We start from the raw sequence: 11,671 nt of genomic DNA on the forward strand, positions 1-11,671 counted from the left end.
TGTGCTAAAACTCACCATAGAAATGGAAAGTGGCCCAATTTGTTTCTGTGCCATTAAACTGTTGCAGCTTCACTAGAGCCGTATTGAGGACAAAGTCTTCCATTTCAGTGTCGGTTTGAGTTGTAAATCAATCATTGGTGGTCCAGCAGAATCTTGGAAAGAGGTGGCAGAGGCTGCGATGTTCGAAATTTGACTCCTGGAGTCGATATATAACAATGGACAACCGATTGGTTTTGCAGTGGGTTTCTGAGCTCGGGCCCAATTGACTGCGTTCACTCCTTGAAGTAGTTCACTTCTTGTTTGATAGTGAACAAAACTCCTGGGTAATTTAAAGGTGCATTCTGCCATTTCTGGCCACTGGTTGTTAGTTTCTAACTTAAAAGGGTCCCCAAAAATTGTTTACATGCCAATGTGCTCTGTGTCGTCAAAACCACTAACTTTGAAACATGGAATTTCATGGCTGACTGAGGTATGATAGTAATTTTTGTTATAGATTATACATATATAATAATTAAAGCATATCCAGGCCAAAATGGGAAGTTTTAAAATGAGTCCAGGAATTCATATTTAACCTTGCCCAAATGTCTACCCCAAACCTAATCCCTGATTCCTAAACCTAAAAGTGACTGCAAGTTTCACCCTAAACTAAAAAAATCACACAGACTGATATGGAAATTGAGCTATTGGTCACAGGTCAAGTCTCCATAAGTAGCAAGATAGCTACCTAACCTAGAACTAGTAAGCTGCCCATAACTAGCCTGGGAAAACTATACATAACCAGTAATTGTAAATCAAACGTTGTAGCTACAGAGACTACTTGTTATATAGTTCACTGCCAAAGCTATCAAATGTTGTAAATACAATGTTGCTGCTATTCCCCTTGTAGACGAACTTTCACGTTTCACCTTTAAGATGGAGAAGGTTCCCTCCAGTCACAAGATCACCACATTGAAATTGTTAAGCTCCTCCAAAATCACAATGCTTAAAAATTTCTAAAAGCGACCTCATCCTATCAGACATCAAAAAGAATCTCAATACCAATGAAACTGCTCTCTTTTAATAGGCTATAATAAAATGACACTCATTTTGTCCTCAGATCTTTTCCACTGGAAAGACGTTTCACTCATGTGAACGGAGCACGCCTTGAACTCACGTTCCCAACCAATCAAAGCCGAGTAAAGGCCTTAAAAACAACACATTTCAGCGACGATTGGATGGTGCCTTTGGCAATCATGTGTTTGGGCGTAATTGAAAGGCTCCGGGAAAGAGAGCCGTAAGCATACGAATTGCATGTAGTTAGCGAACTGTCAAGCCTCGTAAATAAAAATAATAATAATCACAGACTTTAAACAACGATGTTATCTTGTGTTGATAAATGTGCTGAATTTCATCCCCAGATGCGGATGGTATGACGCTTTAGTCTTTTTGCATGATGGTTTTTGCAAGCGAGCTAGCTGGAGTTAACCGTTAGCAACGTACACTAAATGATAGCTAGCTCCGAAACCGCAATACGCTCCTGTTTTGAGCTGGGAATTTATATAGACATTTGATCAAGGCGTCACTAAAACACCTAACTAAATTGTGTTTATAAACGTTACTGATTTTTATAAGTTTGCATGCACATTTGCCAGTATGCAGTAACATCAACACTATCTGATGCTATGTCAACACTGCACTTGTAAATAGATTTTGATGGTTTCTTTCTCACAACAAACATCTTTGCGTGAAGGTATTGCTAGGAAATGGTTTTCCCTATACTTTTCCCTTGGTCGGAATGGAAATACACTTAGCCCTAATTATACCATCGGATTGAACATAATTGTCAATTGACAATCCAAATACTTGTATGACTTACTCTTTGAAAGAGTACAAAGGATGTGGTTTCTGGTGCCCCCCACTACTACTATAGTCCGATATTGAAAGCTATCCAGTCTGTGAAGTAGCCAAGTGCTCATTCAACCACAAAACAACAATGGATCTCTTCGTAGCCATCCACGGAAAGAACATCTCACACAACACTCCATCCACCCCGGCAATGTCCATCGACAAGCTTTTCCCTGCCCTCCTTGAGTGTTTCGGGATTATCCTCTGCGGGTACATCGCCGGAAGGACGGACATTATCACCTCCACACAAGCCAAAGGCCTCGGGAATTTCGTGTCCAAGTTTGCTCTGCCGGCGCTGCTCTTCAAGAACATGGTCCTACTAGACTTCAACAATGTGATCTGGTCGTTCCTGTGGAGCGTCCTGGTAGCCAAGGTGTCTGTGTTCGTCCTGGTGTGTGCTCTGACCCTAGCGGTGGCGAGTCCAGAGGGTAGATACAGCAAAGCGGGACTGTACTCTATATTCGCTACGCAGAGTAACGACTTCGCCCTGGGGTACCCTATTGGTACGTATCTGTGGTCTTGAAATAGTGCTACATTATACGTAATTATATAACAAAGGAACTTCGTTAGAGGGCCGTATTGTGTCGTTGGGAATTCTTCAAGAAATGCTCGTGGTCCAACGCGATAACATTTGACACCCCTCTCCCGTGCCTTCTCCCCCTGTAGTCGACGCCCTGTACAGGAACACGCACCCGGAGTACCTCCAGTACATCTACCTGGTGGCCCCTATCTCCCTGATGCTTCTCAACCCCATCGGATTTGCCTTCTGCGAGGTCCAGAGGTGGAAGGACAACCCGGAGCGGCAGCAGGGGAAAGTCCACATTGTGGGAGTGGTGCTGCTGCAGGTTAGCATGGGTTTGAAAACTATTCGACTAGAAGAACTGGGAGATCTGAAGGCACATTATTGTATATTTTGTTTTATATATATGTATGTGTGTATATATATATATGTATGTATATATGTGTGTGTACATTTTCAGGCTTTTTATGCTTTTTTGGACTGGATAGAGGTGAACTATGGAGTTTTGGCTGGGTTGAACCCATGCTGTGGCAGTGTGCCAATGGAAACCCCAGACCACATTACAGTGTATTTTCCACCCATTATGTTTATGAATTAATAACACACTACTTAATACTGCAGGTTAACATCAACACCGCCAAGGACCCATGTGATCTGCTCACACGCACGCTGGGGTGTTTATAGTGGTGGAGGTTCTATCTCACTCTATGCTCTACCTGAATATGGTTTTCTATTCCTTTGCATAGAATGTTATTGTTTTCTGTTCTATGCTGGTGTTCACTACCAAGTTGCGTAGCGTTGTCTTCCAATCCCTTTGTGTCCCAGGTCCTAAAGAACCCCATTGTCTTCATGGTGGTTGTCGGCCTGGCTTTCCACTTCGGCCTGGGCCAGAGGATCCCGGCCGCCATCGGGGAGTTTGTAGACGGCCTGGCCAACTCGTTCGGCGGGGCGGCTCTCTTCTACCTGGGCCTGACGATGGTGGGGCAGGTGGGGAAACTCACGCGGTCTACGGGGGTGGCCCTCATCCTGCTTATCACCGCCAAGCTGTGAGTGGCTAACACTGGCGCTGGAGTTGTGCTTCAATAAGATTCAGCAGCTGCTGTCTACTGGCTAGGCAGTAAACTATGCAAATGTGACTGGAATCTGAAGAATAGCGTCAACTTCCTGATCCTGCTAAGATCCAGGCATCGAGTCAACAAGCTGTGTGTGTGTGAAACAGTGTTTTCTCCAGTAGACCGTGTTTTCCTTGTTATAGCTGTCCGGGGGTTATGCCTTAGTTCTGACAAGCTTGTTTTGGAAAAGGACTCTCCAAACTGAATCCAAATAACTGTAATAATGGTGGTGAGTAGCGCTGACACTTTCCAGAAGGCCAACTGCGTGTGGTGGTGTTTCCTCAGGCTGGTGATGCCGTTGATCTGCAGGGATATGGTGGAGCTGCTGGACTCCCCGGCTAACAACACCTCCACTCTGACCCACTCCAGCATGTCCAACTACGCCTTTCTATATGGGGTGTTCCCAACCGCGCCCAGCGTTGCCATCTACGCCTCTCAGTACAGCATGGAACTGGAAGTCGTGAGTTGGGACGCACACACACAGTTTTTAGGAATGTTGTTTGTTTAATTATTTTATTGAAAACATATTTTACTAAACCTCAAGCCCCTAACCCATTCAGCTGAAAAAACTTATTTTAAAAACTTAGGACCTCGTGTTTTCTTCTAAGGACATTTTGAAGGATCTTGAGAACACAGGGAAACAAACACACAGTCATACACAGTCATACGCTGTCATACGCTGTCATATGCTGTCATATGCTGTCATATGCTGTCATACGCTGTCATACGCTGTCATACGCTGTCATACGCAGTCATACACAGTCATACACAGTCATACACAGTCATACACAGTCTACACGTTGCAGCCTGACATCCCTGTCCTCACCCGGAGGCTTCTTCCAAGCCTGTTTTAATTAGATAAAAGTAAATTTAATGATCGGTGTTCATGAGGAACCCCCCCCCCCCCCCCAAGCCTATTCAATTAGATTAAACCACATTAAATCACTGGTATTCATCCCAGAGGAGAAATTATTGCTGAGCGATGCAGTACAATGATAATGTAATCCGGCTAGGGAAGCGCTAAGAATACACCTAAGCGAGTCCCATGGCCAGGAAACGCTCTTCTCCCCTTGTCGTTGTGTGTTCGCCGAAGCCATGCATCTCCACCGTCTCCAGGTGACGTCTGGGATGGTGATCAGCACGTTCCTCTCTGCTCCCATCCTGTACGTGTCGGCTTGGCTCCTGACCATCCCTCTCATGGACCCCGGGCCCCTGGTCACCGAGCTGCAGAACGTCAGCTTCAACGTCAGCATCATCAGCCTCCTCGCCCTGGTGAGAACCTTCTGCCCGGCAGTGGAACCACACTGCATTGCTCTGGGGCACTGAATCCCTCAGATTTATTTTTACGAAGAGCTTCGTTTTTATAGTCAGCAGGTTTTTTTAACGTATGTTTGCGTTTAGAAGGGCCCCATTCATGGTAGATTAGAGGATTTCTTGTTTCAAAAACCTCGGTGAACTTGTGGCATTCCACCAAGCTGTTGTTGTTCCGGCCACGGTGACAAAACCACTGGATTTGTGTCGTGTTGAAACACTGCACAGTGGGAAACCTGATCGTGCTGTTTGTGTTTCAGTTGTGGACCGTGGCAGTGATGCTGCTCAGCAAGAAGTTCAAGAAGCTGCCACACATCTTTGCCACAAACCTCTTCCTGGCACAGGTTATTGTGTGATATCTTTAAATGGATATTTGGGGGTATTTTGGCAATAAGGCCTAATTTTCCTGAGTCAGATAAACTCGTGAGGTCCTGTGTCCAGCATGAAGAATGTTCCAGGTACTATAATTTTGGGAGCCAACGCCAACTGCTTTTAGCACAATGAATGGAAAGGTACAGCAGCTTGCTGGTTGTTCCCTTATATTGGACATTGTCAGCAGAATGCTAGGTGTTTCCTATTGACTTACACATTTTGTGCTGAAAAGTGTTCGCAACTTCCTTCAAACTGAAAGTAGAGACATAAAAACAAGTAGTTAAAGGGCCGTATTGCCAAAATATCTCTTTACTCGACATTTACATAATTTATGTTTAATTTATGTTTATATCAGTGAACTGTCTTTTTACTCTTCACATAATGTAGTTTATATCAGTGATGATAAGCTCATTTTGTTCTGATCTTCTTGTAGCTCCTAGTGTGTGTCAGTATGATCTTGTGGAACTTCGTGGTGAAGCAGGAAGACGTCCTGGGACAGGTCTTAACATTCGCCCTTCTTTATGGATCTCTCTACAGCACATACGTCTGGACAGGTGACTGACTGACAGACTGACACACAAAGGACAGACGACCACACAGACAAGCAAAGACTGACAGACCTGTGAACCTCTGACTAGATACCAGGCGATAACAGTGGGTGTGTCTTCCTCTTAGGTCTCCTCCCCCTTTGTCTGGTGCTGACCAATAAGGACGACCTGCTGAGACTCAAACCTGGAGTGTTCATGATCTGTGGCTGGGGGTAATGTTGCCGCTCATTTGGAGAGTTGGATCTGATAGGTGTGTGTTCCTCTGACTGACAGTGTGTTGGTCCTGTCACAGCATTCCGTTCCTCTTCGTGGGAGGTCTTCTCATGGCAGGACAGAGGATGCCGGAAACTATAGACTCTGCATTCTTCTACGGCAGGGCCCAGGTGAGAGCCAATCTTTCCCCGCTCACGTCTGCAGAGAGCTGGTAGAGCACATGGAAGTGGTTCAGTGAATCAGAGAATTTGGTTGGCTCTGTGAATCGTGAATAATGCTTGTGAATGTGACGTACCGGAGAAATTGACTCCTCTCTGGAGCCGAGCGTTAAAGAAACGACTCCCTCCTGTGGTTCCCGTCAGGTGATCAGTACGGCGGTGGTGGTGTCTGGCAGCATCCTCCTGGGTGGTGTCTCCCTCATGGCCCTGAGCCAGGCCCCCCAGGAGAATCAGAACTACCAAGCCCTGGAGGGAGCCTCTGTCATGGGCACCACGGAGGACCTGAGGCCCCTGGGCCTCCAGAACGACCAGACGAGGGACGACAGAGGTAGCTGCCTACAAGACGGAAACAAAGTCCAATCTAGTTGCTGTTTTATGAACACTCGTTTTCTTTTAAAAAAACTGGTGTGTGTTTGAATGCGTTTAGTTAAGGGCTGTCTGTTTTGGCTGTTGTTTTTTGAGATAGTTGTGTTTGTGGCTTTGGCATTTGCTGCTGTTGTGTTTTCCCAGAATGCCGCAGCTGTACACCTACCCAGCCCATGCCTGATATGATCATCAGTACCACCGGGAACAACACTCCAACCTCACCAACAGGTACACTAACGCCACATGTCTTTCTGCGTCGCGCGCTATTGAATACGGCCCGGTTGACTGGGTTGTTGCGATGTGACCTCCAGGCCAGAGTGGGGCGCTGTGTGATCCCCAGCGGCAGCGTGGGGCGCCACCCCAGGACGAGAGGCAGCTGGGCAGACACGTTCTGCTGTGTCTTCTCCTCATCGTCTCCCTGCTGGCTGTGAGCACTCCGCTAATCATGCTAAGTCTGTTCTGTTCCACTGCGGGAAGTGTTCGCTCGTTCATTCGCACCATTCATGTCTTTCAGAACCTGTCCAGCTGTCTGTGGTGGTTGTTTAACCAGGACCCGGGTAGACTCTATCTAGAGCTGCAGCTCTTCTGTGCTGTGGCCAACTATGGACAGGTGGGTGCGTGCGTGCGTCTCTACTAGTTTAATTAGTCCAATAAGAACCAGCTTACGTCCAGATGATACTTTTGCTAATTGAAGCCTCGGTTCTTGTCTCAGGGTTTCATATCTTTTGGAATCTTTGGCTTAGATAGGCATCTGATCATCCTTCCGTTCAAGAAGAGGTGAGCAAAGCACCTTCTAGCAACACAATGAACTGACAATAATGCCACAGCTTATAGAATGTAATACGTTTTGCATTTGAATGGTACTTATTTCTGAAAATATTATATATATCCCTAACGCATGATGTGTTTTTTTTGAGGTTATTGCTAAATGTTTAAATTAAGTTATAATTATACTGCAAAAATAATATTCTGGGGTCTGGTTAAGGTTAGTGTTTAGAATTAGGGTTAGCATTAAGGTTTTGGGGTTAAGGTTAGGGGTTATTTTAATTTAATATTTATTAATAACATGTTTTCAGACATTTTTATGCTGTATTCCACAGGAAAGTAAGGAAAGAGTATTAGCTGAAAAAGCAGCCGTCTGGATTCCATCCCATGCTGCAGTAGTACATGTGACAGGGAATGGCGTAGAGCGCTGGTCCCCTAGGCAACACACATTGTATTGGACATATATCTTCCCCCCCACAAAAGGTCTTCATATAGCCTGATAAGGTCAACACCCCACTGTACCATACCATACCATCATCTTCCGCTTATCCGGGGCCGGGTCGCGGGGGCAGCAGTCTAAGCAGGGATGCTTCCCAGACTTCCCTCTCCCCAGACACTTCCTCCAGCTCTTCCGGGGGGACACCGAGGCGTTCCCAGGCCAGCCGGGAGACATAGTCCCTCCAGCGTGTCCTAGGTCTTCCCCGGGGTCTCCTCCCGGTGGGACGGGACCGGAACACCTTCCCAGGAAGGCGTTCCGGAGGCATCCGAAACAGATGCCCAGGCCACCTCAGCTGACCCCTCTCGATGTGGAGGAGCAGCGGCTCTACTCTGAGCTCCTCCAGGGTGACCGAGCTTCTCACCCTATCTCTAAGGGTTTGCCCAGCCACCCTGCGGAGAAAGCTTATTTCGGCCGCCTGTATCCGGGATCTTGTCCTTTCGGTCATGACCCAAAGCTCATGACCATAGGTGAGAGTAGGAACGTAGATTGACTGGTAAATTTCTTCACCACGACAGACCGATACATCGACCGCATTACTGCAGAAGCTGCACCGATCCGTCTGTCAATCTCCCGTTCCATCCTTCCCTCACTCGTGAACAAGACCCCTAGATACTTAAACTCCTCCACTTGAGGCAGGCACTCTCCACCAACCTGAAGTGGGCAAAACACCCCACTGTGTTTATTTAAATTAGGATTCTATTCCACTTCCCTAGACGCCACACTCCTTACCCCCGCTATAATGGCAGTATTAACCTAACCGCACGAGACATGAACTGAGTGAACCTTACTCAATGTGACCAAAGCAATTTTGGAGATGTAGTTCCTCTGAGCCTGTCTCTCTGCCCCTGGTCCCCAGGTTACTGAGCCTGTCTCTCTGCCCCCCCCGTCCCCAGGTTACTGAGCCTGTCTATCTGCCCCCGGTCCCCAGGTTATTGAGCCTGTCTCTCTGCCCCCCCGTCCCCAGGTTACTGAGCCTGTCTCTCTGCCCCCCCGTCCCCAGGTTACTGAGCCTGTCTCTCTGCCCCCCCGTCCCCAGGTTACTGAGCCTGTCTCTCTGCCCCCCCGTCCCCAGGTTACTGAGCCTGTCTCTCTGCCCCCGGTCCCCAGGTTACTGAGCCTGTCTCTCTGCCCCTGGTCCCCAGGTTACTGAGCCTGTCTCTCTGCCCCCCCCGTCCCCAGGTTACTGAGCCTGTCTCTCTGCCCCCCCCGTCCCCAGGTTACTGAGCCTGTCTCTCTGCCCCCCCCGTCCCCAGGTTACTGAGCCTATGGCCGGGCAGCAGGAGTGAGGAGGAGCCTTCTTCTGCGGTCCCGGAGGAGATCAGACTGACCTGCGCTCAGTTTGTCCGCTACCATAAGGACCATTGTGTCCAGGACTTAGTGCACAGCAGAAGGTAAGACACATCACCCCCCCCCCCCCCCCCAATAAGAATCTGGTCAAAAAGAATGCCCTACAAGAGAAAAGGGAGCCATTTAGCCCTCAGCATGTTTATATACTATGTCGTGGTCATGGATGTAATGGTCAGCAGGATTGATGTGGAATACAGGGTGAATGCATTGGCCATGTGTTCTTTAAGGAATGAATGAATCGGTGTTGAAAGAAACAATATGAAGCAGTTGACTTTGAAATCTGCCGACTTGAATGTGAAGAAACTACTGCTGACTGTAACTAATGCATGTTACTCGGTAGCCAGACCCCTCGCTGGCCTTGGGATTGGGAGTTTGCCTCTCATCCTGTGTGTTTCTGCCGGCTGTCCTCTGTTCAGAAATGTGTTATTGCCTTGCACACATTGTGCTACGGTCATCTCATTTACCATCTTATTTACCAATGAAACATTCTGGGTTTGGATTGGTGCACAATCCATGTACTTCCTGCTGTGCTTTTTATTTCCTGCTTCCCTTTCTTTCTACTCTGCCACTTCTCTCTCCGTCTCTTCCGTCTCTTTTCTCTCTACTCCTCCCACCTCCTTTCCCTCCGCCTCCCCCCGCCACTTCTCTCTCCATCTCTCCGTCTTAGAGTTTCTGGAGAGAGCCTGAACAACGGGCCGGTTGGTGAATCCTTCCTTTGATACGCAGGTGTGGTCTGAGCTGCGAGAGCTCCGGGGAGGCTTCGGTCCCGGCGACTCATCCTCAAACCCAGGCCCAGAACCAGGCCACTTTCCTGGGCGGTGATCTGGTGGACTGGCTGGTGAGGGTGGGTCTGGCCGAGGACAGGCGGGCGGCCCAGCTGTATGGCTCTCGGCTCCATCGGGGAGGGGTTCTTCAGCACGCCAATCACCAGTTTGGCTTCAGAGACGAACCCCTGCTGACATACCACTTCATAGAGCCTCGTCTGTCGTGCCCCTCTGGTGGCCGTGTAACGCCCCCATGAAGAGACAGAGAGGGAAATCCTTCTAGAACGAGATGTGGAAAAGACATCGACCGGTTTGTTTTGCTCAGCAACGCGGTGTTGTTGTCAAGTGACTGAACTGTTACGGATTTACATTCATCCAAATGGAGGCAACACGATTTATTGTTAGTTTTTTATTAATTAAATGATGATAATATCTATCTAAAATGGCACCCTAGTGTGGCGCACTTCATTAGGTCCTAGCCCAGGGCCTAGTGTGCCATTTGGAATACACTGAGAGATGGCACCAAACCCCCCACCTTATTTCTGAGTTCCTCTGTATGACATGAGGTCGACTCAGACACTGACCGCCATTTTGCACATTGAAGACTTTGACTGTTTCACATGTTACTGAACCGTTTTACCAGGCCGCTGTGACAGTGTTCTGGTGTACCTGGACGTCATCTGGGTTACGTCTTTCCCACTGTCACACCAAGGGACTTAACCTGACTAGGCCACAGCAGTGAGGCAGCGTTGTTTACAACCTGTTTGTTAATCTCCTAAACTCGCCACAGGCCAGCGGGATAAGCTGTTTGATTGAAGTGATTTGAATTTTATTAACTCAACCCGAAGGCAGACAGACAGGCAGGCTTTCTACTTTGATGCATCTATTAAATAGGAAGTGTCTCTATCTTTGTGTTATATTGCTGGTGACAAGTCACACAATCTGGTCATTTTGGGTTGCGGTTTTAACATGCATGCTAATTTAAATGTTATCATACGCGTATTCTACTTTCTGTAGAGGTTCTTTGATAAAGTTCTCGACCATTTATTAAATATCACCTCGCTGTGTATGATTATAAAGAGGAAGCCACCTCGCTGTGTATAATTATAAAGAGGAAGCCACCTCGCTGTGTATGACTGTAAACAGGAAGTCTCCTTGCTGTGTATGACTGTAAACAGGAAGTCTCCTTACTGTTTACAATGTCCTGGTGCAGAGTTTGCCTTAAATGCTTTTTGTTTTGCCATTTGGATGTGTCAAATGTGTATGAGGTACTGTGTTTCACCTGAAGGTCTCGTAGGTAGTAGCATCATGTGTATGAGTGGCTGTACATAAATCCATGTAAAGAAAAAAGTATTTCTCAATGTCAAATATACAAAACCCAAAGCTTATAATTCTTTATTTGATAAAACAACAGATTTTGGCACTCCGGCTTCATAAGAATTTGCTCTGTCAGAGGCAAATCCGGGCTCCACAGAACTGTTCAGGCTAGGGTGGAGGTTCTGTTAATCCTGTGTCACCCAGGCTGTCACAACCCCATGAGACGTCTCTAGTGCTTGACTTGGACTGGAACAGGTTCCAGTACTGTTTATATTCTGTGAAAACTGTGTTACTGTGAACTAATGTTCTCTGAATAGAAGTAGTGCGAGGAGGTGATACCTCACTCCTGTCAACAGACTGCAAAGACACCAGAGGGTGTAAAATGCTATCTGCTCAGTTTACTGTAACTGACCTGAAGACGGTCCAAAAAGTATT

At 47.2% G+C, this 11,671-nt stretch overlaps 1 protein-coding gene across 3 annotated transcripts; it reads left to right on the top strand.

Annotated features, from left to right (window-relative positions):
- The first annotated feature begins 1,061 nt into the window (after positions 1–1,061).
- On the top strand, positions 1,062–11,307 carry LOC105020036 (integral membrane protein GPR155). Of its 3 annotated transcripts, none has more exons than XM_013140040.3 (16): positions 1,062–2,387; positions 2,551–2,729; positions 3,230–3,450; positions 3,802–3,976; positions 4,633–4,788; positions 5,088–5,171; positions 5,633–5,753; positions 5,875–5,959; positions 6,040–6,130; positions 6,323–6,506; positions 6,689–6,772; positions 6,856–6,971; positions 7,059–7,154; positions 7,257–7,321; positions 9,062–9,199; positions 9,823–9,987. In XM_013140040.3, the coding sequence occupies exons 1-16, from the start codon at positions 1,973–1,975 to the stop codon at positions 9,872–9,874; spliced, it is 2,262 nt and encodes a 753-aa protein (XP_012995494.1). In that variant the 5' UTR covers positions 1,062–1,972; the 3' UTR covers positions 9,875–9,987. The 3 variants fall into 3 exon arrangements, with proteins under 3 accessions (XP_012995494.1, XP_012995493.1, XP_010884987.1); XM_013140039.3 differs by having other exon boundaries at positions 1,063–2,387; positions 9,882–11,307; XM_010886685.4 differs by lacking the exons at positions 9,062–9,199; positions 9,823–9,987 and adding an exon at positions 7,645–7,901 and having other exon boundaries at positions 1,063–2,387.
- Positions 11,308–11,671: the final 364 nt, after the last annotated feature.

Source organism: Esox lucius, chromosome 22, assembly GCF_011004845.1.
Source record: "Esox lucius isolate fEsoLuc1 chromosome 22, fEsoLuc1.pri, whole genome shotgun sequence".
Classification (NCBI taxonomy): Eukaryota; Metazoa; Chordata; class Actinopteri; order Esociformes; family Esocidae; genus Esox; species Esox lucius.